The sequence below is a fragment of the Orbicella franksi genome, chromosome 6 (genome assembly GCF_964199315.1).
Source record: "Orbicella franksi chromosome 6, jaOrbFran1.1, whole genome shotgun sequence".
Lineage (NCBI taxonomy): Eukaryota > Metazoa > Cnidaria > Anthozoa > Scleractinia > Merulinidae > Orbicella > Orbicella franksi.
Window position 1 is genome coordinate 11,561,208 of NC_138150.1, and position 23,544 is coordinate 11,584,751.

General features: G+C 39.5%; 3 protein-coding genes and 1 non-coding gene across 8 annotated transcripts; 2 read left to right on the plus strand and 2 right to left on the minus strand.

The window, feature by feature from the left end:
* Nucleotides 1-79: 79 nt before the first annotated feature.
* Nucleotides 80-10,619, plus strand: LOC145491330 (uncharacterized). Of its 3 annotated transcripts, XM_081470495.1 has the most exons (6): nucleotides 80-1,364; nucleotides 3,098-3,142; nucleotides 4,268-4,414; nucleotides 6,959-7,249; nucleotides 7,946-8,000; nucleotides 8,893-10,619. In XM_081470495.1, exons 3-6 carry the CDS (start codon nucleotides 4,310-4,312, stop codon nucleotides 9,561-9,563), a joined length of 1,122 nt encoding a protein of 373 aa, XP_081326621.1. In that variant the 5' UTR covers nucleotides 80-1,364; nucleotides 3,098-3,142; nucleotides 4,268-4,309; the 3' UTR covers nucleotides 9,564-10,619. The 3 variants fall into 3 exon arrangements, with proteins under 3 accessions (XP_081326621.1, XP_081326622.1, XP_081326623.1); XM_081470496.1 differs by lacking the exon at nucleotides 3,098-3,142; XM_081470497.1 differs by lacking the exon at nucleotides 80-1,364 and having other exon boundaries at nucleotides 2,688-3,142.
* On the minus strand, nucleotides 6,470-6,542 carry Trnat-ugu (transfer RNA threonine (anticodon UGU)). Its single transcript has one exon. It is a non-coding gene; the product is annotated as a tRNA-Thr (tRNA).
* On the plus strand, nucleotides 10,355-15,055 carry LOC145491332 (matrilin-1-like). 3 transcript variants are annotated; one of them, XM_081470500.1, is made up of 4 exons: nucleotides 10,355-10,398; nucleotides 11,575-11,630; nucleotides 12,552-12,905; nucleotides 13,714-15,055. In XM_081470500.1, the coding sequence occupies exons 2-4, from the start codon at nucleotides 11,588-11,590 to the stop codon at nucleotides 13,974-13,976; spliced, it is 660 nt and encodes a 219-aa protein (XP_081326626.1). In that variant the 5' UTR covers nucleotides 10,355-10,398; nucleotides 11,575-11,587; the 3' UTR covers nucleotides 13,977-15,055. The 3 variants fall into 3 exon arrangements, with proteins under 3 accessions (XP_081326626.1, XP_081326625.1, XP_081326624.1); XM_081470499.1 differs by lacking the exon at nucleotides 10,355-10,398 and adding an exon at nucleotides 10,755-11,314; XM_081470498.1 differs by lacking the exon at nucleotides 10,355-10,398 and having other exon boundaries at nucleotides 10,755-11,630.
* Nucleotides 15,056-19,091: 4,036 nt separating this feature from the next.
* Nucleotides 19,092-21,061, minus strand: LOC145488955 (uncharacterized). Its single transcript, XM_081467811.1, has 4 exons — nucleotides 20,394-21,061; nucleotides 20,089-20,166; nucleotides 19,909-19,981; nucleotides 19,092-19,485 (listed from the first exon to the last, which is right to left on the minus strand). The coding sequence occupies exons 1-4, from the start codon at nucleotides 20,488-20,490 to the stop codon at nucleotides 19,344-19,346; spliced, it is 390 nt and encodes a 129-aa protein (XP_081323937.1). The 5' UTR covers nucleotides 20,491-21,061; the 3' UTR covers nucleotides 19,092-19,343.
* Nucleotides 21,062-23,544: the final 2,483 nt, after the last annotated feature.

The following is a 23,544-nucleotide window of genomic DNA, read 5'->3' on the forward strand; positions in this document are numbered from 1 at the left end:
TGCTGTGGACCTTTTGAGGCTTAAACACCCTAAGACGTACCAAAACCCCTTTTTAACTCCTAAAATAGCCTGTGAGCAGCGAAGAGCAAAGCGATCCGGCGGGAAAGGAGTCTGGTGAAGAGGCGCCCAGAAAGTCTCGCGGCTTCACCGCTCGATTTTCGTTGTGCCCCAACGTGAGCCTGCTCGCAGGCTACTCCTAAAAGGGTACGGCGAGCACCTCCGTCATTTTTATGTGGGAGTCCCTCTCCCCGGGTCAATTTGACTTCACTGTAGGGCGAAGAGAGGTCCAAGCGAACGTAATAAGCCGGCTAATTCAAATGAGGATGCTAGTTTGCCGCCATGCAGGGACAGCTTTAGGCGAGTGAGTCGAGTGACAGTGACACTGACTCTGAAGTAGAGTAGATCTCTCTTGAAACAACACTGACCATGATCCGTCCGACCAAGTTCGGAAGAATAAAAACACTTACAGGTCGGAAGACGGATTTGCTGCGGGCAGGAAAGACAGGAATGTGAAGTGGCAGGAACTTTTTTACCCAACTAATCGCGATAAATTCCCTACTGGCACGTTTCCGTACAGTCCTATCATCTTCAGTTCATTTTCGCAGATCCTCATACATTTTTGGGTCTTTGTTGGGTCGTATTTAGAAGCCATATTTTTGCGGATGCGAAGAGAAAACAGCGGGTATTTGACACACTAGGATTTTTTCTGAATTCTGCTTGTGGGAGTGAGATTTGAGCAGTGGGAAGTGGGATTTGGAAAAAAAGCATGGGCTGAGAAATGGAATAGGTACCCTCCCTCCAGGATCCTCCTCTAAGGGTCAGACGAGCGTCTAGTCTGAATTGTTTCACCTCATAATCCCTGCCTTGTTTCGAGCCGGAGAAACAGACTGCCGCGTTAGCTGTCTACTGAGGTGACCTTGCTACTGGTACTCTTTTTACTGGTTGCTTCTTAGGAATAAGCATTCTTAGCGGTTATTACTTTTAGCCCCTAACTGTTTCTATGGTGCTACACCTACCCGTCCTACCCCCCTTCGTGATTTATTCGTTAAACGTGAGACGAGTGAGAGACGAGTTACATTCTCAGGCAAGATGGCACGTCAGGACCAGCGTGTATCCGTGACACAATATGCAACTTACATACAGCATTCATCGTATTCAGCGTCGTTCTACCCGCTGGTCAGTCGAAAGCGCGGGTTCATGCAAGATGGCTGAAAGTCGTCACAACAGACGAAGAAGCCATTAGGGTTCTGTTAAATTAAAATTAGGATTTCCCACTGGTTTTAGAAAAAGGCGCCAGCTGTAGAGAGTAAATAACAGTTGGTTCTTCTGGATTGAAGGTTCGAGGCTATTATCAATATCATATGGTAGGTAAATATTGAAGAGTTAAGCTTATACAGTCGATCCTTCACAAACAGACTCGTAAACCTCGCGCTAATGGCCGCATCTCTCCAGCGATAATAGCCACAAAACGAATCCCCAACCCCAAAATGGTTTCCCACGATGACGACCAAACAAAGAAACTGTTTTAAAAAACCGAGTCTGTTTATTTCTTTGCCTGCAGTAAAATACAATCGAGTGTAAGTGAAATTTTGGGCGGTATACCGCATTTTGAAGTTTGGCTCTAAGCCAATATTTTATTGCACGAAAATTCCGCTCAAGAATGAATAGTTTGTGTTCTGTACAGTTATACATGTACCTTATGACTATTCTGTTCTGCTAGCATTCATTGTGACAAACCTTTGGCCTGGCTCAACTTGGTGTAATATTTATGTACATCAGTTTTTACAAGTACTACACATATATGATGGAATTATTATGGATATACCATGTACTGCATGTTTTCAAGAATGGGTTAAAAAAATAACTTGTGTTGTAAAATTGCATCCAAACGGGTCTTGACTAAACATCAACATCAGCTGACCCACTACTGCCCCCCCCCCCCACCCCCCACCCCCCACCCCACAACCCACCCACTGTAAAATTAATGGAAATAGAAAATTTAAAAACCCTAAAGTTTATCAATGGGACCGATTCAAGTTCACTTATAAATTTTGGTTTACCTGAAATTTCTAAGATGACAGCCATGCGTTGCAGATTTTAGAGTCTTCTCCTTTCAGTGCTAGCAAAGGTTTTGTTTCCGGAAAATCAAGCACGGAATAAGTGGGAATATCATCAAGTTAACAAATTGACGTCAGCTTTTTTGTGCATCTGTCCTCTTATTGATGATAAATTGTGTCGTAACATTGTCAAAGTGGCTGTGGAACCATGATCTGCAGGCGAGTGGTTCCGCAGTAAACTTTGACAATGTTATGACGAAACGTATCATCAATAAGAGGACAGACACATAAAAAACTGATGTCGATTTCTTTTTTACAATAACAAGACCCCAAAATGGTCTAATGCCAGGAATAAATGAGGGGAAAAGACACCATAAACTTGCCATAAACAAAGATAATTAACTTTTATTCAAAAAGACGTGAACATCATTTTCAATAGCTTTTCTTACTTTTTGATTGACTACTAAGCCCATAAAATCTCATTGGTTTAAAAGTTGACAGTTTGACAGCTGAAAGTTGAACTTGAAAGCTTGCATAAATTATCTGTCTGTTATCTGTCTGCACTCTTATTGATGATAAAAATGAGCTAATTGGCACGTGAGAAATTAGACAGTTATTGTAAAATATGGCTGTGTTGTTTGCCAGTACATTTACATGCGTTAAGCTTCATAAGAAAGTTTTGATCAAATGAGACGTAGTTATCTTTCAAGAGAATCTGCTATCTTTCTGATGGCTGCATGCATAAAAGTGAAAGTTATCCAACAAACGCCCCTCTTTAAATTTGAATACCAGCTTGGGGATAATTTGGTGCGAGACCTGCCGCTACCATATGTGGTGATTTTCCTATTTCCTCTGTGCTTGATTTTTTTGTAAACAAAACCTGCATTTACAATCAAAGGAGAAGAGGGTCAAAAATCTGCAATGTGTTCACCATCTTGGAACTTTTAGGTGAGCTTACTTTATAAATCATTAAGGAACTTGGATTGGTCCTGCTGAAAGTTCTGGGCTTTTTTTAATTTTCTTTTTCCTGTTGTTTTTAGGAGGTCAGAAGGCAAGACCATAGCCAGGTTAAATTCTCTTCCAAGGTATAGAGCAGTGTTTTACTTTTCCCCTTCAAAAAAAACAACAACAACAGAAACAAAAAAAAACAACAACAACAACTGAGGCAACTGCCTCACTAGCACTTTGCCTCCTACTGGTTGTGGCCCTAGGTGGGGATCAGCTAACTGAGACTTGTTTTTTTGTCAGAACCCCATCCGTACCTCTAGAGCTCTCTGTGTAAATCAGGCACTCATGGTAACCTGTTGTCTGCCATCACACTAGTAATATTGAATTACTTAGCTCTTATTAACCGAGCAGGAGGTCTGTATGGGAGGATCTTGACTGAGGTCTGTACACACGACCGAGGTCAAGATTCTCCCATACAGACTGACTTAGCTCGGTTAATAAGATGTTTATTATATGGCAAAGAAGAAAACTTTAATTCGTGTAATGTAACTGGTTTGCTGACATTTTGCTAGCGAACAGCAATGAGCTTAACTTAAACCTGCCAAAATTTGCTCGTCCTCTCTGTTTCTTTTTTTGTCATCAGGCTTTTTGGCACTTCCATTAATGATTGAGAAGAAAATAAAAGAAAATGGTGAACATTTTTGTATTTTAGTTTGCTACTTTTTCAACACAAAATGAAACCAGTCTACAGATGCCGGTCTAGATGGGAAAATCTAGACCGCGGTCAATATCGATTTCAACCAATCAAATTCGTGAATTCGGTAGTTCCCAGTCCTTGTGAGACACAGCCATATAATAAATTCGCCATAACCATTTCAAACAACTTATTGAGGGCATTATAATCCGGTCCTGTTTGCAAAAAATAGATCAGGGATGGCGCAGTGGTGAGAGCACTTGCCTCCCACCTATGTAGCCCAGGTTCAATTCTGGCCCAGTGCGATATGTGGGTTGAGTTTGTCGTTGATTCTCGCCCTTCTCCAAGGGTTTTTCTCTGCATTTTCCGGTTTTCCTCCCTCTACAAAACCCAACATCTCCAAATTCCAATTTGACCAGGATAGAGGATCTGCATGAAAACCAGCTAAGTCAGCTAAGACTGATGTGGGCTTCCTCTCTAAAACTATCGTAAACTTATAGATGTATTCCATATTTTTATCATTACTAAGTCTACTGACTAATGTTTTGTGGTTACTATTTGTTTCTAGAATACATGTACATGTAATTTCATAATTTAGCAAGTGTATGACATGGATGCTACAGAATGGATACCCCATACAACAAAGTCAGGAAAGATTCTTTATTACATTAACCCAGTCACTGGAGAATGTAAATGGCAACGTCAACTTGACAAGGTACTGTGTTTATAACACAAGAAAACTTTCTTCAATTTTCGGCTTTAATTTATTTCAATTCAACCCTTCTGCCACATTAAAACTATGTCTGAGATTTGAACTGCATTTGAGTATAGATGTCACCTTTTAAAACTTTCTCAGCCAAGAGAACGGGAAGCAATTTAGGATTACTTGGTTAGCCTATAGGCAAAACTGGTAACTTTTACTGTTTTTTATGATCCAGAGTTCTCATTAACACACAGGTGTGCGTCTAAGGCCTGGTTCAAACATCAAACTTTGCATGTGCCAAACCTAATTAAGTTCAGCACTTGTAAAGTTCCATGTATGAATCGATGAGAATCGACACTTTTGTATTTGGGTCGACTCTGCCATTCTATCGCGGGAGGCACGGTGGCCTCATGGTTAGTGTGCTCAACTCCGGAGTGAGCAGTCCGAGTTCAAGCCCTGGTCGGGGACATTGTGTTGTGTTCTTGGGCAAGACACTTAACTCTCACAGTGCACCCTCTCTCCACCCAGGTGTACAAATGAGTACCAGTGAATTTAATGCTGGGGTGAAACCCTGTGATGGACTAGCATCCCATCCAGGGGGGAGTAGAAATACTCCTAGTTGCTTCATACCACTGAAACTGGGATAAGCTCCGGCCTGATGAGCCACTTGGCTCTTATGTACACTTAACCTTAACCTGCCCTTCTATTCAACTGAGCTAGTTGAATAGAACGGCAAAAGATCGACTTGGATTCATACGTCGATCTTTACATGTGCCGAACCTAATGCATACATTACATATACATTATATAAATTGATTTTTACCCAGACTTCTGCACGTTTCCTATTTTTGTCATGCGCAAAAACAAAATGGTGGGAAGAGTGGGAAGATATGTGTTCCTCTTGCTTCAAGAGCATGAAATATACTTCCTTGAAGTGCATAAACCACTTCTGTATGCAGTGTTCCATTCTTGAAAACAATGAGAGTGTAGCGGGTTGGAAAGCAGGCATTTCAGTGGCATACTGCGAGTCATGTTTTTGAGAGAAAATGACAAAATAAATTAATCTGAAAGAAACCGACAGCAAGAACAAACTGAACAAGGAACTGTGATTTTCCTTTGGGAATAAGCCATAATAGAAGGCAAACCAAATTCAAAACTCGTCTTCGGTTGTTTATTGCTAACTTCATCTGGAGTCGCCTTCTTCGACTTCTTCTGCCCTCTTTGATCGCATTTCCAAGAAAAACAAGCTCATCATTTTCACAATTTGTCTTTCCCACATTTTTTTCTGCCATTTTGATCAGCGATAGCTGCAATAGTGCCATGTCCACTTTGGCAAGTACATTCGACTAAATTAGGTTCGACGTTTGAATCAACTGCCAAACTTAATTATTTGGGTCGAACCAAATTGGTATTAGGTTTGGCACATGTAAAGTCCAACATTTGAACCGAAAAATGAAACAGATGCACAGGTTTTTGGCGAAGTGCGTCCTTGGGACACAGGGAAAAAGATCCAACTAGTAAGGAAACTGGGTCTGGTGGGCCCTACCCAAAAATCTCTGCGATCATCATGGCATGTCCCTTGAGCTGCCATTTTGCCACTCGTCAGGTTATGTCTATACAGTTTCTTTGATATTGTTCAGGCTTCCTTTGAGTAAATTTGAAAAAAGGAAACCCAAAAGTGATACAGATCAGGGGATGATACCCAGGTGAAGAAATGTGAATTTTGTTCTAAATGGCTGAAGGAGTTGCAATGGTTAAAATATGGTTAGACTGAAAAACAAATGAAGTGCAAAGTTTGTTTCGAGGCGTGTGGCTGTAAACCTAAACCTTAAATTTTAGTGATAGGGAAAGGAATCACTAACTAGTAAGTCTTACATGTAAGAGGATGGTGGTTCTGGTGGATGGCATGCAGTGCTGACCACATGATGCTGACAAGTACTTAAGCTGATGTGAAGTTTATATGAAATAATTCATATATGAACTGCGGTTGTAGATGAAAGTGAAGAATGATCATCGCAGTTAATTTTCCAATTTAAGCAATTGGAAAGAAGAAGCCTGAAAAGATCAGGGCTTCAACGGGATTTGAACCCGTGACCTCCGCGATACAGGTGCGATGCTCTACCAACTGAGCTATGAAGCCACACATTGGGAGCGAGGTCAATTTATTGAGTTCATATCTTCCCGTGAGGAGTGAAATGATGTGAAGTTTATATGAAATAATTCATATATGAACTGCGGTTGTAGATGAAAGTGAAGAATGATCATCGCAGTTAAGATATGAACTCAATAAATTGACCTTGCTCCCAATGTGTGGCTTCATAGCTCAGTTGGTAGAGCATCGCACCGGTATCGCGGAGGTCACGGGTTCAAATCCCGTTGAAGCCCTGATCTTTTCAGGCTTCTTCTTTCCAATTGCTTAAATTGGAAAATTAACTGCGATGATCATTCTTCACTTTCATGTACTTAAGCTGGCAAAAATGGTTGTTTACTGCTACAAAATTTGGTTTCTTTATTTTGTACATTCTATTCATGTAACTAACTTTCCTTATTATGCAGGAAGATAGTCAAAATGCCTGTAGTGCAGATGACAGAGCCTCTGGAGCCTGTTCATTACAAGCAATTTGTAAACAGGATGTCCCAAGTGTTGTTTCATCTGGTCTGAACTCAACAAAACGGGCTCCATGCATTTCACAAACTAAACTGAGTTCTACTAGTAATGATGTTATTACTAGCAGCAGTAAAGATGAAAGTCAAGACTATTCACATTCTCAGAAACAATCTGAGGATGATGAAGAGGTACTCAACCATCAAGAACGCCTAGTGACCGTGGATATCTTTGCAGACTGTGTGAGTAGCTGTCAGTGAACATTGAAGATAGAATGTGTCCTAATCTCAAGAACGACGCTTGTGTTACATGTATATTTGGTTTTACAGAAGCATTCTTGGACCTTTCAGTAGTCTGCACTGCAGGATATATTGCCTCACTCCAGTAAAATTATTGTCTGAAAGTTTTAAAGCCCTCACAAACTTTTCTCCAACAATTAGTACTTGGTTGAGATTATGAGCACAACAGCACAAAAGAACTATTGAAGTGATTATAACTAGTCTTAATTTGTCAACATACCATAATGAAACTTACCAATTTGATTAAGTATTCAGGGCACTTATGAAATTTATTTGGGTTCTAATTGATTTAAAGTAATTCTGACAAAACAAATCATTTTCAACACACCGAAACTGAACTCAGTACTTATGGTGCTACTATAATGGAAAATAATAATAGAAAATAAGAGTACCAATACCAACATAGTGGTGGCAGGTGGGGTTGTTACAATAGAGTGTTTATTAGAAAAACTCTCTTTGACTAGGGGAGGGCATATTGGAATTAGGATATTGGAATGAGGTTACTAAATTTATTCAGTAAATGGACCATTAAATAATGTCATGTAAAAATCTATGCTTAACAAGGAGTTGATGTAGACTCTTTAATAATATATGCATTTGTGTTGCTAATTTTTTTTTTTTTTTTTTGGCTTGTTTTAGAAAACTCATATTCATTGTGTTCAGAGTGGAGAAGTCAACATTTCACAGTCAGAAAGTAAGTGCTCTCAAGAGGAAGCATCAGATTTCAACAAGTCTGTTGAGAAGTTAAGAAACTACTGACCTTGCATCTCTTCCCTTGAACAAAATTTGAGCCTCTGTTTATGTTAGTGTTCTTTTTTCAATTTGATTTACCAGTATATTCCAGAAGGGTCATAAAAAGGGATATTCATGGGGATAATTTTAGTTCTGACGTAGTTTTACAAATAACAATGTGTTGTTCCAGAAAATATCCATACCCCTTCCATGAAAGGTTTTTTACTTTGAACCCCATCGCCGCCCCCCCCCCCCCCCCCCCCATCCCATGCACACACACTTGAAAGTTCTATTAACCTTCCTTGAGTTGGGTATGGATATTTTCTGGAACTGCACAATGGTGTGGAACAGTTTTGAATCAATCAACTTGTGTAACTGTAGGCTATCATGTATGTCAACAGTGGAGGTTGAACAACTTAGTTATGAGTACGAGTTGCACTTTTTATGAGTGACTGAACGAGTGACTAGCCAAGTGAGTGACTTACAACTTGAGACAAAAGTAAAGTAGTTGGTTAATTGTAAAATTGTACTTGAATACCATGGCATTTGAACTCAATTCAGAAAACAATGTACTCGAACTATTTGAGGCACTCCCTGTTCTCCAATCTCAATTTAAGACTTGACAATCTTGTAAGAGTAAGATATTGTGGAAGCTTGACATTGAATAAGAATAGGTAGGGGAAAGGGGAGAACAAAAGTCCTAACCTTCTCAACACTTATGTTAGCTTTAGTCCATCTAGTGAGGTGCAAAGGTATGCACTAGAGGTAAAATGGTCGTGCTCGCCTTGGCTAGTTCATGTCATTTGTAGTGGCATACTTTTTAGTCTGTCTGATATTGTTTCCCTCTGCCCTAGATGATCACTTGGGAAACGTACAGATGTCAAACGGAGTGTCCAAGGAAAGTGTTCGCCAACAGAAGATACTGCAGTGTCCCCAGTGCAATGAACTTTTTTCTTGTCCGCACAAATTTACGTCACACCTTCGCAGCCATCCAGAACTCGATCCACTGAAGTGTCCAGTATGTTCAAAGGAATATTCATCGTCCGCTTCTCTAAGCACACACCTCAGAACTCACACTGGAGAGAAGCCATTCGAATGTTCACACTGCCAGAAATGTTTCAGTCAATCAAGTCACCTGACCACTCACATGCGCGTGCATACTGGGGAGAAGCCATATCATTGCCCCAAGTGCCCCAAGACATTTGGACAATCGAGTCACCTGACCTTGCACCTGCGTATTCACAACGGTGAAAAGCCATTTCAATGTCGCTTTTGCACTAAAGTGTTTTCGCATTCGTCAGCTCTGAGCACGCATATGAGAACCCACACTGGTGAGAAGCCTTTCCAGTGTCCACATTGTCCAAAGAAGTTTGGACAGTCAAGCCACCTTAAAATTCATGTACGGACACACACAGGAGAGAGACCTTTCCAGTGTCCACACTGTCAAAAGTGTTTTAGACAATCTTGTTACTTAGCCAAGCATGTGCGAGGACACTCTTCAATTAAACAAGATGATATTTCTTAATACCTGTTACATTATATTGCCAATTGGTCCATTTGTTATCCTACATAGTTTAAGAAACTTTTGTAAAAGACTTAACAGCTTTCTGTTTAGTTCATTTTGGTACTAATAATCCCTTCAATGCTCATTATATCTATAAAAGATATGAATGTTAATGTAGATGTAGATGTAGAAAAGTAGCTCTTATCTTTGTGCTTGGCTTTCTCATAAACAAAGTTTTCATTCCTTAACAGTGTAAACGGAATAGACAAGAATACAATAAATACGAAAGGAAAAGTGTGTAAGTTTTTTTAGCCTACATACAAGCTCTCCGTGAAGGCCTAACTCTCACATGAATTTAAAATTACCGTTTGGCAACGTGGTAGCATGTACGCGAATGTTACAGACTCTAAATACGGCAGAATAGGAAAAGCTGTCTTTGCTAGGGTTCCCGGGTGTAATTCGCGTCAAGTAAATAAACAGATTGGCAGATCAGTCTTCTGTTCTTTTCTCTCCCCTTGTGTTTCTAGAGGCTGATTACCTTCTCGCTACAATCGCTGGAATCGCTGAAGAAAACGTTTAACGACTGTTGTGATCATATGGAAACAACTCTTCAGCGACCATAGCGATAGCTAAGATACACTTCAGGGCCGGGTTGTTTAAAGCCTGGTTAAGGTAACCCAGGATTAGCGAGAATTTTGATTGCAGTTTTGTACTTTTTCTTTGAGGTTTTCTGTTTGTATTGTTTGTCCTTCAGTTCTTAGCTTCAGTAATCTCTACGCATAACATAACAGGTGAAAAAAATCCTTCTGGGATTTCAGGAACTGGATGCGATCTAAGAGAGGGGATTACTTTAGGGGTAAGATCTATGTAAAGAACTATTTCTTACTCTTCCGCGTCCTCTATTTTCTATTGTGATCGTGGCGATTATATGAAAACTGGTTAGCGAGCTAACTTGTAAGCATCGTCACAGGGGACCCGAACACTCTATGAACAGAAAAAATAAATGTACTGTTATTTACTTGTGTTCGTGTGTCTTTTTGAGTCCTTTAGAAGGCATTTGAATGAAGCGAAGGCAGTGTACATTTCCGAATATTATCTCGTTTGCGGCATTGAAATTATGACACTCCAATTACGTCTCAAGACGACATAATATTCGGAAATGTAAACCGCCTTGGCTTCATTCAAATCCCTTCTAAACGACTCAAAAAGACACAGGAACACAGGTAAATAACAGTACATTTATTTGTTACTGCTGATATAGTGTTCGGGTCCCCAATGCAATCGCTCAACGATTACTGTTGTGATCGTCTGACTCGTCCCCAGTCGTCTTCATACAACTTCATACAGCGCACGGCTCGGGCCGAGGTGGGAGCGCAGGGTGAGATAGGGAGATTTACTAGAACCCCTTCCCATCACCCCTTGCTCACCTTGCACGTCACGAAAATGCCACGTGACAACTATGAATCTCTAAATGAAACCTAATCTGGCCTGACTTGAGATAGCAGCTACCCACGAATTTAGCGAACTACCATGATCTTGCTCAATAGGGTGCCGCTTAATTTAGTCTTAAATAGCCGAGTGAAGGTCTTCATCAAAACTCATATCTGATTGTTGTATTTCACTGACTCCTTTCACGGTTGGACAGGTTCAACAGGTCCTGCATGCATATAAGTAGAGTTTACAGGTACATCTACTAGCAAAGCAATTCACACGGTGTAATCAGAGATTGCAGTTGAAACTTGAGATCATACTTTATTTGTAGTCAGGAGAAGGTTTGAGTAATCAACTAGATCTGTTATTTTATAAAATTTGCAATGGGTTATCTCCTCTTCATGATTCAGTATACTAAACGCATTCTTTTTAAAATGATGCGTCAGGTCACATTCGTCAAGATTTAGCTAGAGGAGACTTGAACTAACCGCTTGAGGCCACTGTACGGGTGTTTTGTCTGTTATGGAGACTATAAAACAAACAATTCCTGTGGGTAATGACAAAATATGAATCTATTTGTGTTTTATTGCGGATTTTACAGGATTGCCGCAAGAATGAGAGGGATTGGTTTGGCTATCCTATCCGTTTTAGCAGCAGGTAAATATACTTGAACAGTGAACTGTTCGATTAAAACTGAATTATAACAATAAGACGCCATTCCAGAATGTACGGTGACTAAATTCTATGGTATAAAATATTTACAACTGTTTGGCAATGTCATTAAGCCAAAACGCTTTAGTTTATTTTTTTGGTACGTGGACAAGTAAGGTTTACAACGTCCATTGTCCTTGGAACTTGAATGTCAGTTGGGATGCCTCACAAAGACAAAGAGAGCGAATCCCAGCGCCTTGTGAGGGTAAAAACTAGTTATGCAATGCTTTCGAGTGGTATGAATATCTCACCAGTCACTGTGTTTTTTCGAAAGGCTCGTGTGTAAACCAAGAAAATACAAGTGACGAGTGGGATGTTCCATGGTATTCCATGAGAGAGCGCTGTATTGCTGTGTTATACCATGCATGATGGGAAGGTTGGATGTAATACCGTCGAATATACAACGGCTTTCCTGTATTGAGGGTGGTAAAGGTCGTGACCCGTGATCGGCCCTTTTTATTTCCTGTGAAATGTGAAATAGCCATTTTTTTCCCTCGTGAATCGTGATTTCCATAGTCGCCGTAAACCGTGATTTTCCAAAACGTTCTCTTTTATTTTCCGTGAAGCGTGAAATGCCAATGTTGTATTTTTCGTGAATTGTGAAAGGGCTGCTTTATTTTCCGTGAAACGTGATCCATACCCCCCCCCCCCCTTTACCACCCTCTGTATTCTGATTGGCTGTATTTTCTATGGCATGGTATAAAACATAATATATCCCTGCGGCAGTTCTGACTTTTTCTTCAGACTCAGCCTTGCATGTAAAGTGAACTAGAAATTTCAGTCATTAGCTCGTAACTGAAAGCTTGTCCTAGAGGTCAGCGTATTTTCATCTGTTGTCTACTGATGCATTCATTTTGTCACACACAGTTTCACTTGCAGAAAAGGAACAATTTATGTGCCATAACAAGATAGACATGGTAATTCTCATGGATGGTTCAGGGAGCGTAACAATGGATCAGTTTAAAGTCGGAAAGAAATTTGTCGCCGACCTCATAAAACACTTCGACATTTCAAAGGAGAAGACGAACGTGGCAATGGCATCATATAGTCAATACACCCACACAGGAAGAACGTTTAACGACAAGACTTCTCGAGAATCTGTTTTAAAGGCGGTAGATGAACTCCCATATGAAGGAGCCGCAAGTCGACTCGACTTTGGATTTGATCTTATAGAATTTAAACTTTTTGACGCCAAAAACGGGGCGAGGACAAGTAGTAAAGGTGAAAGTCATACGGCTTCTAATACATAGGCTGGTTTTCACCAGTGCATAAGCATAAGCATAAGTATGAACGTGAGCATAAGCATAAATTAGCATAGCAGTCAACCAGTCATAACTTACTTTGACCCTGACTTCTGCAAAAACTAACATTATCACAAACAATTTGGACTCTGCCATATTGTTTAAACATGGAGGAGGGCTAATATACATTCCCAGAGGCACATTCTTCTTTTGTTGACGCGAATGAATGCGGTATCGAGGATCCAGTTTCTTGCTCTTTTGCGAATGTCCTCGTGCTTATGTTCTGGTGTCTTCACTGGCTTATGTTTCTTTTTGTGGTTATGCTTATGTTTGTTCTTATACTAACTGATTAGTGTAAACCAGCTATACATGCCGAGATCTGGCAAGTTCAAGTTACTAGAGAGCCTGGAACTGGTTTTAGTAGCCGCAAATACATGTCAAAACTGGCGGGAGGCCTCAGGAACTGCCTTACATAAAAGCATGAACATTTTCCGTTTTATATTCCATTTGGAAATTTGGAACTAATTGTTTGCATTGTGGGTAAATTTCTTGATAAAACAAACCACAAATCATAAGAGGAATGGAACCGAAGCTTTCACGGGGCGAGTCACCGAAAAAATTATGTCAACTTTCTGTGTCAACTGAGAAATAACCCGTTTTTTAACTGAGATTTGAGAACTAAAACATCAACTGATAGCTAAGCTAAGAAATGGGCTGAAATTTTAAGGGATAGATGGGAAAATTTGACTGATAAAAAATGACAATCTTGTATCTTTCTTTATCTTCAGATGTAAAGAAGGTGGCAGTGTTTCTATCCGATGGTTTTAGCACGCGAGGTGTGGAATTCACAAAAGCGAGTGCCGATACACTAACAAGAAGAGGTATAAAGCTGTTTTCCGTGGGCATTTCTGGTCATATTGATGAAGCTGAACTAGACGAATTATCAAGCAAGCCAAGAGAAAGCCACCGACTTAATATAGAAACTCCAGGAAAGTTCTTCACTAAAGACCAAGTTGAGCATTTTGCCAAAGAGATTTGTAGACACGAATAACAAAGAAAAACTGCGCACGTAGAAAATCTAGTCTCAATTGCAATATGTGTTCACTTGATTGCCTGAAACTAAGTTACAACATGAAATCAGTCATGTTGCGAGTGAACGTTATTAGTTCCAGTCAGGTTTTGTTGTACTGCGTCTCCCTTAAAGGCTCTTAGAAGGGTTAACGCATTTGCGCAAGCCTTAATAAACATGGATATGCAATTGAAGAGAAGTTTAAACCACTAATGTGTCACTTCTGTCTTTCTGTACGCCTTGCAGTATTGAAAATTATTCAATCCGAAGTCAACTTTATTTCACGCTAAATCATCGCGGATAATTCAAAACAAGGGAATAATTTCGCTGGCGATTATTGCTGTACCTGCAGATGACAAACTAATTTAGGCTTTTGCTTGTCGGTCATTTCGCAAGAACGCCAGTCACTTGATCAGCGTTAGCCATTGTGTCCCAGGCTCTTCTCATCATCTTAGGTTTGAACACCTGAAATGTCCAGAGGACTGACACAAATCTATGGCCCAATGTCAGACCACTGAGTTAACGAAGTACATACTTTGCCTGACTTATGCACTGAACTCACTTGGTTCTTCCTTAACTGTTCCGACTACATTAATACACAACTACCGTAAACCCAAACTAAAGTAATCATTCTGGCCAATCACAACAGACGCAGACAATCCGATGAACCAATCAAAACTCAAAGCAAATTAATGTAGCTAACGCGAGGCGCGGGAAAACGCGTGCAAACGAGTCTTGATTGGCTTTGATTTTCATCTGATTGGATGACAAAGTGATACGGGTCTTTTTAAGCCAATTGCTTAGCGAATAGTATAATTACTATTTCGACACACAAGTGAAAACTGTTATAAAGCTTCAATAGACGGAAGGTATATGAAAATCCTGAAAATGAATAATATGGAGAAAACCTGTAATATTAATGCCAATGAATTCAATAAATCACTGAATTGTTCATTTTATCGCAGACTTAGTGCCGACATTACAGGTGACATTACAAAAGTGGTTCACAGAGCGCATGGAAGCGGACTAGCTATGTTTACATCACAGTGGTACGTCGCGGCGTAGTGTATATCTATGCCTATACGTTTAAGCTCGTACAACACAAGTTTTGCTGAAAATGTTTTTTCCCAAAATACGAAACGCGTATTTCAACTCTTTTGAAGTTCTCGGGACATGTGACGAGGAGCAAGTTTTTCAGGGATCCGATATCCTCTCGTATGAAGAGTACACGACTTGGCGCTTCAACATATCGCTTCGTGTGGCAGCAACTTAAGGACGGTGCCTTTTAAATATACAAGTCTTTGCACCAGATTAGGACAATGTGGAAAAAGTAGATCTTAGCAAGGGCTATTGGAACCCATAAAGAAAACTAGGGCAGCCACGCATTTTTCCGAGATAATTAACCTTGAATCTCCATTAAAAATCAGTGCTGACGTCAGCATTTTTCTGAAAAAGAAGGAAGAGATTTCTCTTCACAGATTTCCTTTGAATTCGTCGTGGCATACAAAAAAAAAAGACAAATAATAAAGTTTTTTTAAACTAAATGGTAAATGGTAACAATAAAACCACTTTTGGTATGTTTTTAAAACAAAATCCTCGCAACAGCGCTTTTAGCGTCCTTGACAGCTCTCTGGTTTAGCCAAAATACTAGGCTCGATTTCCAGCCGTTTTGTGAGTCCGCGTTCTTTGCCCCACAAGGAGGATAAACAACCGGACTCCCAAAACGGCTGGAAATTGAGCCCAACAAAATACAGGCTAAATAGGTTTTCGTCACAACCAGAAATTAATCACGTGTTAAATAGGCTTGCCACTTTGATTTCATAGCATAAAATGTAGGGGTAACCACGCGTTTTTAAAAGTTTAATGACTTCTTCTCATCTTTTTTGAAGACTTTTACGATGCCCGTTACATTTTTTTCCTATCACCTCCCCAGTAAGTCAAACATTTGCGTCTCTCGCACTTGTTTTGCGTGCACTATGCCATCTGCAAGTACTTGTTTACAGTTGAATTTCGGTCTAATTTTGTACGGATAACAGCTAGTTTTTAAGCTGGAAGTCGTTAACAGTTAGTCCCGGGTAAACGATATGCTGCTATTCTGGTGTTCCTAGTTTAGTATAGCTTCATTAAAACTTGATTTGGTCACAGTAGGAAGATTTTGCTTTCATTTTAGTGAGGGTAGCGTAGTTGATTACGTCAATGTCAATGTCAGCACGCGCGTGGCGTGTAAACCGTGCCTTGCGTGATGCGCTGAACGTGTGCGCCTAAAAAAAGTAGGCACCGTCCGTAATGCACGTACGTTGCCTGGAGAGCATGTTTTCTTTTTCGAATTTAAAAATTTTACCTCTGAAAAGAAGGCGAAACACTCATGATGAAGTTAAGTATTATATACCGAAATGTAAAGCAAACTGTATTAGCTGAAATAGAGCAAAGACAACACGAGAAACTTCTTTTGTTAGATTGATTTAATGTTAAATTGAAGAAAAACAAATATATGTTACATCATTAATTGAACTAGAGAATTAAATAGACTGAGGATGTATGTTAGCATATCCTTGATATTACAGTTTATCGATCAGGTCAGACTTATTCAAACTGTGTTTTTTTTTTTTTTTGCAGTTTTTATCACATCACTTATCTTACAAAGCGTAGTTACAACATAACTGTATTATAATACAATACTTCTCTCACTACGTTACATCACTTTACAATACATAACTTTACTTCACTTGCATTCCATCACATTTCTTACATTTTTGCATTAATGACTTCACATTATTATACTTGTGCAGCTTTATACGTATCTCAAAAACGCTCATACTTATTTATTTACAACGAAATGGCTGAAACATTAACAAGAAATACCCTACTGAACTATTATACTAGACTTATAAGTACATCGTTTCAGTTTCAGCAGTTTTCGCGAGAAGTCAGGAGGTAATATATTTTCTATATTCTAAGGGATGATATAGTACATTAAACTACTGTAAAGGCCTAGGATTTCTTGATAAAATCGTAAGACATAGTTACAATAGCGAGTTTTCGATGAATTCATTTTACACTGTTTAGGCTAAAGGTAAAATTGCTGCCAGTTTCTCGGAGCATTTTTACACAAGAATTAAGTCTTTGTTTATGTACTTTGTAATAATCTGTTGTAAAAGGGCAATAATCATATGATAAATCGAAAATTTGATTGAATTACACTGTGTAATGTTTGAAAGATGAAACGAGATTAATTTAAGAGGACTTGATTTGTCCTGGGAAACCTATAAGAAAAAGAAACAACAAAATCGGTTATGCTGGTTTAGGCTAATGACACGCTGATAACTTACTAGACGGAAATAGTTGTAAAAGAAGATGGCTTACCAGTCAATTTGGCCAGTTCACGGTCATCCCTTGAGAACCGCAGTTTCTCCATGGCCGCCTCGCTGAAAACAAAATAGACATGACAGCCATTTGTTATATTCATATTTCATAGCCGTCAGGCTGTTCACTAAAAACCGGGCCCCTGTTGTTCAAAGGCCGGGTGTATAACGCTATCCACCGGATAAATCACTATCCAGTGGATAGCGAGATTTGTTTTGCCAACACTTATCCAGTGGGTAGCGATTTGTCCCGCGGACAGCGTTATCTACCTTTCGAACAACTGGCTCTACTAGAGGGCAAGAAGACGAGTTAAGAAAAAGGGAGTTCCGTTTATAGTATCCGACAACACATGATGTCTCAATGATGTACCACCAAAGCCATATTCGTATTGTCGATATTGAACTGGAACTAGCTTGTCTTTTCAAATGCAAATGACATTAATCTCATTTTAATGATATTCCCTCGCATCAGCCTCCATTGCAAGCTAGTTCCAGTCCTACACCCTACAATACAGATATACAGAATAAACAGGACAAGTCATGAACCAGTCAGCAAATAGAATTCACAGTTTGATCTTGATAGTATCATGGTCAGATTCTTCCTGGTCAAAATTCCAACAAATTTCAACGTATTTTGTGCTAATTTTATAAGAAGCTAGTTTTTGATTGTTTTCTCCCGGGTAAAGTTAAGCCTTTAGCGTACTTGCTCCAGTTGCTCAAAACGATTTGATGATACCGCTATTCCCTGGGTAAATCGCTGTCCTGTGGATTGAGTAGGTGTTCTTGATGAACCTTATCCAGTGGATAGTGATTTATCAGAAACTGGAAACGTTATGTGCCCGTTTAACATCCGGACCCATATGCAGTTTTTAAGTGTTCATAAGTATCTCAGCATAGCATTTAATGCCTGCGAACTATTCTTACTAACCACAAAAAATGAATCCTCTAATTAATTATAAGGCACTTACCTAAAAAAGTGGTGACCAGTGCGGCTTTGCATGTCCAGGCACACTTGCACATACCAGGATGGATTGTGAAAAACAATATGCAAAAGCTGCTCGCCAAACCTGGGAGAAGTGACAGCGACCAAATATTGGAATTAATGATTACATGTAATAAATTTGAGGCGAACTCATAACCAGTTAAGAGTTACTCCAATAACGTGTGTGGTACTCAAATGAAGAGTTAATCACTCAAGATGAGCTTTAATTAGATCAATAATGCGGGGCTTGATTCAAGCACCAGGGCTAGAGAACTTCAGAGTTCTCTACTAATTACATCGAAGCAAATGGCCAACGACACCTTTTGTTTCTCTCACACACTTGTCTTTTTAAAACTCCACAGAATCTCAAAACACTTTGTCCCTTGCGGGTTAGGTATTGATAAAAGATTTAGGTAAGTGAGCAAGACAAAATTGGCTAGAAAAATAACGCCGTTTTCAGTGGCGGCTCCAGACCTTGAGCTAAGGTGGGGGGGGGGGGGGGTTGCTTGCCCCGCCGGCTTTCCTTCCTTCTGTGATTTTTTTGTTTTTTACCCAAAATAAGGGGGCCCGGGGGCCCCCGGACCTCTCCGCCACTGGTTACATCTGTGTTGTCCAAGAGACGTAACCTGCAATCATGTACATTCACGTGAAGCATAAATCCAATCAACATTCGAGTTTTGAATCGAGACTCATTTTTGAACGAAAATCTTAGTACAAGAGTGGACAATTTAAAAGAAGAACAAATTCAAATTTGCATCGACAAGTTAATTTATGATTGCGAGAAAAAGAATGTCGGACAAAGGAATACATAGGCTCAAAACTGGATTATACGCATGAAGTTCTGTAAGTACAGGCGAAGAATTTGACAGCGTTTAATAAGTTCAGTTGGTTATATGGAAGACTTTTCACGTCATCTTAAGATTAAGATCAGGCACAGGTTTGTTTTTTTACCACAAGGAAATGGTCTCAAATTGTTCATGTGAATAAATGAATTCATTTACATACTTACCGGGCAGAAAGATGGTGAAACAAATCCCGACCATAAGCAGATTGGTCTGGCAGGTATGTCGTGTCTCCATGGAGTTGTTTGAAGACAACGACGCACTTGTCACCGCCAATAATGGAACTAATGTAATCTGGTATGGAGCTGTGGCACAGAGAGAAGAGATATTTACTAATTCAGTTACAGTGAAAAATAACCTAAACTAACTGTGAAGTTGGTCAACTGGTGTTATAAACAGAAGTGTATATAAGCTGTACGTAACGTACTGCGAAAGAGGAACTAGTGCAAAATTTCATTTTAAGGTTGGTCATAATTTATAGTAAATCTTCTTCAAATTAAATTCTTATATTCTGTAAAGGAAGCAAATTACACTGGAAATCGAAACAAGATGATTGTTTCTCATTGGCTTTCTTTCCAACAAAAAACTGTAACCTAATGTAAAACAATGACAGGCTCCTAAACACAATGATAAGTTTTTTGTTCAGGCTTTCGACTAGCAAATTAGTTTAATTTGTATCTACTTACAGTACAAGAATGCAATAAAAAATACTACTGAAAGATACTTACTCTGAGCTCTCTACCGAACCGCTGTATTTTTCAGAATCTACTCTGATTAAATGAAAGCCATATTCATGAAAACCTATAAAGCAAAAACAGCAATTATCGATGTTTTCCAATCAAGTTAATCTCCTCTCTTTTCTAACGACTTTAGAAAAATGGACACTTGATAAATTTAATTCACTGTACCTTCATATGTAACACAATCAGGGAGAAAAGGCAGATTCCGCGTGCTGGGAAGAATTTCATCAGGCATAGCTGACAATTCTTAGAAAAAAACACTATTAGTATCGGTTTACTGTATCGAGCACGAGAACTTGATGATCATGTGACTAGTACTAGATTAAGCTTCAGTTCATCATGAGAAAAACCTTATAGTTACCTCATAAAAGCTCAGCATAGTTTGTTAGTAAATAAGAGCATTCTCCATACTAAGAAGACCGCGGTGTTTTTAAAAGAGTGATATGTATTCCTTTTTGAATGTGATTAGTTACCTTCATGGCTCAGATAGACACGAGCAGGGATCGGGACTGTTGTTGTCTGAGGAAGAACTTCGTGATCAGGAATTGCTAAAATTGACACAGAATACATACTCTTAGTTCAAGTTTATTCTAACTTGAAAATTTGCCGTAACGCAGCAGATACACGTAGTTTTTTCATACATTGTTATTATCAGAAAGGGGTAAAAGAAGAGAGTGAGAGAGAAAGAAGGAGAGAAAGATTGAAGAGAGATACTCGTGTTAACCTTGATATAAAAGAACCAAACTAATCCTAGACAGGTGTGAGAATGTTCCTGGGTCACTATGTTGAGAAAACTGGTCAGTTTCCCGTGGCACGGCTCACTATCTAAAAATGTTACGGTTCATATCAAGTGAATGGGGGAGAGCAAGCGATAGAGTTGCCCTGGTTCTTTTTTATTAGCTCCTTTTAGGTGAGATAAAACATACCTTCAAATGCAGGGGGCTTTGCATCATTAAACACTAATTCCTGGTCCGGGAAATTCTTGCCAGCCATTAAGAAACCAAGAGTGGAATATTCCTGCAGGATATTTTCGTACAAGCAAGCTTGAATTGTGTCGGCGCCCTTGGATGGTCTGGGGCGATCAGCTGGTTTCTCAATGGCTTTAGTCCCGTAAGATGGTACATACGGATTTTGCTCTTCATAGCCCTTTGGTATCTGAGACTGAAAAAGGATCATTTAAAATTTCAGTTCTTGCAATATTGAAGGGAGCTGGTAAACTGTATTTGTGTGTGTGTGTGTGAATGCATAATTCTTTCCTACTATCCTGTTAGCGGTTTGCTAAGAAACGTCAATAGAAATAATAGAATTAGGGTTGTCCGACGTTTCGATGTCATTTTTACCTCGATAATGATGTCAGCAACATCGAAACGTCGAGACAATTCTGATTTTATTATTTCTATCCTGTTATCAGCTTTAACGTTCGGTAAGCACCGTAAAAAATACTGTAAAATGAAGGTTATAAGTTCTAAGCTTATTTTTGCAGGTCTTCGTACATAACTAGGGAAGCTTACATACGGGGCCGGAGGAGGGGGAAGGGGGTTGGAAGTTAGCGGACTAGAAGATACAGTCGAACCTCCCGTAAGCAACCGCTCTAAATATCAAATCTAGGTGGTCGCTTACGAGAGCTTAAGCCATATTGGGTCAAAACTTTGCCTCATTAGCCGCAGATGGTAACTGCAGAGACTTACCCCATGCTCGAATGTTTCTTTCATACGAGAAGTCAATTTCGAGAAAAATCCGGTACTTCCCATCGAGAAATTTCCGTTTCTTGTACTACTCAGGAATATGATAATGTTACAACACCTTATCATCCAATTTCAGTCGCTTTATTATCTGTCAACTGGGCGCTTGTGGGAGGTTAGAAACAAAAAAAAAAAATTCAAAATTTTAGCTCTGAAAGTAGTCGCGGTCGCTTACGAGAGGTGATCGCTTATAAGAGGTTCCAAATATAATGATTTGACTTAGAAACTTTTGGTATTTTGGAAAACTGGTCACTGACGAGAGGTGGTCACACAGTGACCGTTTTGATCTTCACTTTCCATGAAAGATTAGACGTTGCAGATTTCTGTTTGCAGTGCAATGTTGTGTGAGCCGGGACATAAACGAATTAACACTGTATGGTTGAAGGTGGGAAGACCTTCATCCGGGATGGGGTGTTGCAGTGTAATATCTATTTTCTCCTTAGCAGATGTATCAGCTTATAACTGGGGGGGGGGGGGGGGGGAAGACTCATTAACAATATTCATTTTGTAATGAAATCTTACTAGACAAAACGTTCAGTTGAACACTATAGGCATCTACTTTTTGAGCTGATGTTTGAATCTGAACTGAAAAAAATTTTTTTTTTCAGTTCCCAATATTTTTTTGTGTGTGCGCGTTAACAACGAAAGCTCATTGTAACATGAACAAAACTGATGATATCGGTTTGTGGTTACAATTCTAGGGACGAGACTCTAGTCTCGTGCTAATACTTTTGGTGTGTTATTTTGGCAGAAGAACTCGAACTGAAGAAGGACTAAGCCCAAAACACCATGTACAGGAACATTTGACAATTTCGTCAAAAACCTCAAGTTTACAATTCAATGTTTCATTTTTTGCGTACTAGGGCTCAGCGAACGGCTGACTTATCGATGCTGAATAGCGTCGGTATACTTTGAATTTCGTCGTTGTAATGAAAAGCGGCTTTTGCGGCAGGGTATTTTACAACTGAATTATATTTAGCTCCAAAAAAAAAAAACATTGAAACGGCTCTATAATCCGAATATAAGCATTGACTTCGTTTTCCCGTTCTTTGCGTCGAGTGGACTTGCGGTGAAAACAAACCATCAACTAAAGCGCAAATCTTTGACCTCGATCCAAGTAAACATAGTTCATTGCAAGTCTACACAAGTGCGCGCAAACTTGACCGACACGATTTCTCCCGCTCTGGAGACTGACGAAACCGTTTGTACCGACGTGAAAACGCTAGCTGCTAAATTGGCAAAACGTTTTGATTCATTAAGATTGATTCTAAGTTAGCCAGGTAAGGAAAATGAGCATAAAAGTACAGAGAGCTTCTTTGATTTTATGCAAACCAATTTTATTTTCTGTCGTGAAAACTGCTATTTTAGTAACCAGGTCTCCAGTCTCAGAGCTCGCGCAAAATTCAAATCTAGATGGCGTGTGCTCTGACATCACAAAGGCTAACGGTTGAAAAAAACCGTCTGTAGAAGTCGGTGCGCAAAGACGCGAATTGTTTACGAATTTTGAGTAAAGTTCACAACCATTTGAACTTTGCTCACCTTTCTCTTCTTTTTGAAGCATAAGGCTTGCTTTCTACTAAAACAACAGCCCATTCTTGACGTAAATCTCAACTTTTTCCAACAAACTTTCCGAACTTCACTCTAAGAGAGTTAACGGGAAAATGACGATTCCTGTGAACGCGCGTCTCTTATATACCTGAAGCCATTGTGACGTAATAGCGCGTGCTGTTTAAAACTAGAGCTAAAACGATGATTGGTCGAGAAAATGCGGCTGCATGTTGATCACGTGAAACAAAGCACTTCACTTCCACTTTGTTAGGAAATTTTCAATCAAAATTGTCAAATTATTAACATTTTAATGGCCATGTGTTTGTTGCCTCAC

Bases quoted from the DNA above. Each gene is read 5' to 3' on its own strand.
- LOC145491330 (XM_081470495.1), top strand. From the start codon at position 4,310: ATGGATGCTACAGAATGGATACCCCATACAACAAAGTCAGGAAAGATT. The intron at 7,250-7,945 runs GTGAGTAGCTGT...GGCTTGTTTTAG, and splicing joins TGGATATCTTTGCAGACTGT to AAAACTCATATTCATTGTGT. The intron at 8,001-8,892 runs GTAAGTGCTCTC...CCTCTGCCCTAG, and splicing joins CAACATTTCACAGTCAGAAA to ATGATCACTTGGGAAACGTA.
- LOC145491332 (XM_081470498.1), top strand. From the start codon at position 11,540: ATGAATCTATTTGTGTTTTATTGCGGATTTTACAGGATTGCCGCAAGA. The intron at 11,631-12,551 runs GTAAATATACTT...TGTCACACACAG, and splicing joins CCTATCCGTTTTAGCAGCAG to TTTCACTTGCAGAAAAGGAA. The intron at 12,906-13,713 runs GTGAAAGTCATA...CTTTATCTTCAG, and splicing joins GGCGAGGACAAGTAGTAAAG to ATGTAAAGAAGGTGGCAGTG.
- LOC145488955 (XM_081467811.1), bottom strand. From the start codon at position 20,490: ATGTATTCTGTGTCAATTTTAGCAATTCCTGATCACGAAGTTCTTCCT. The intron at 20,167-20,393 runs GTAACTAATCAC...TTTTTTTCTAAG, and splicing joins TGTCTATCTGAGCCATGAAG to AATTGTCAGCTATGCCTGAT. The intron at 19,486-19,908 runs GTAAGTATCTTT...TCTGTGCCACAG, and splicing joins GGTTCGGTAGAGAGCTCAGA to CTCCATACCAGATTACATTA.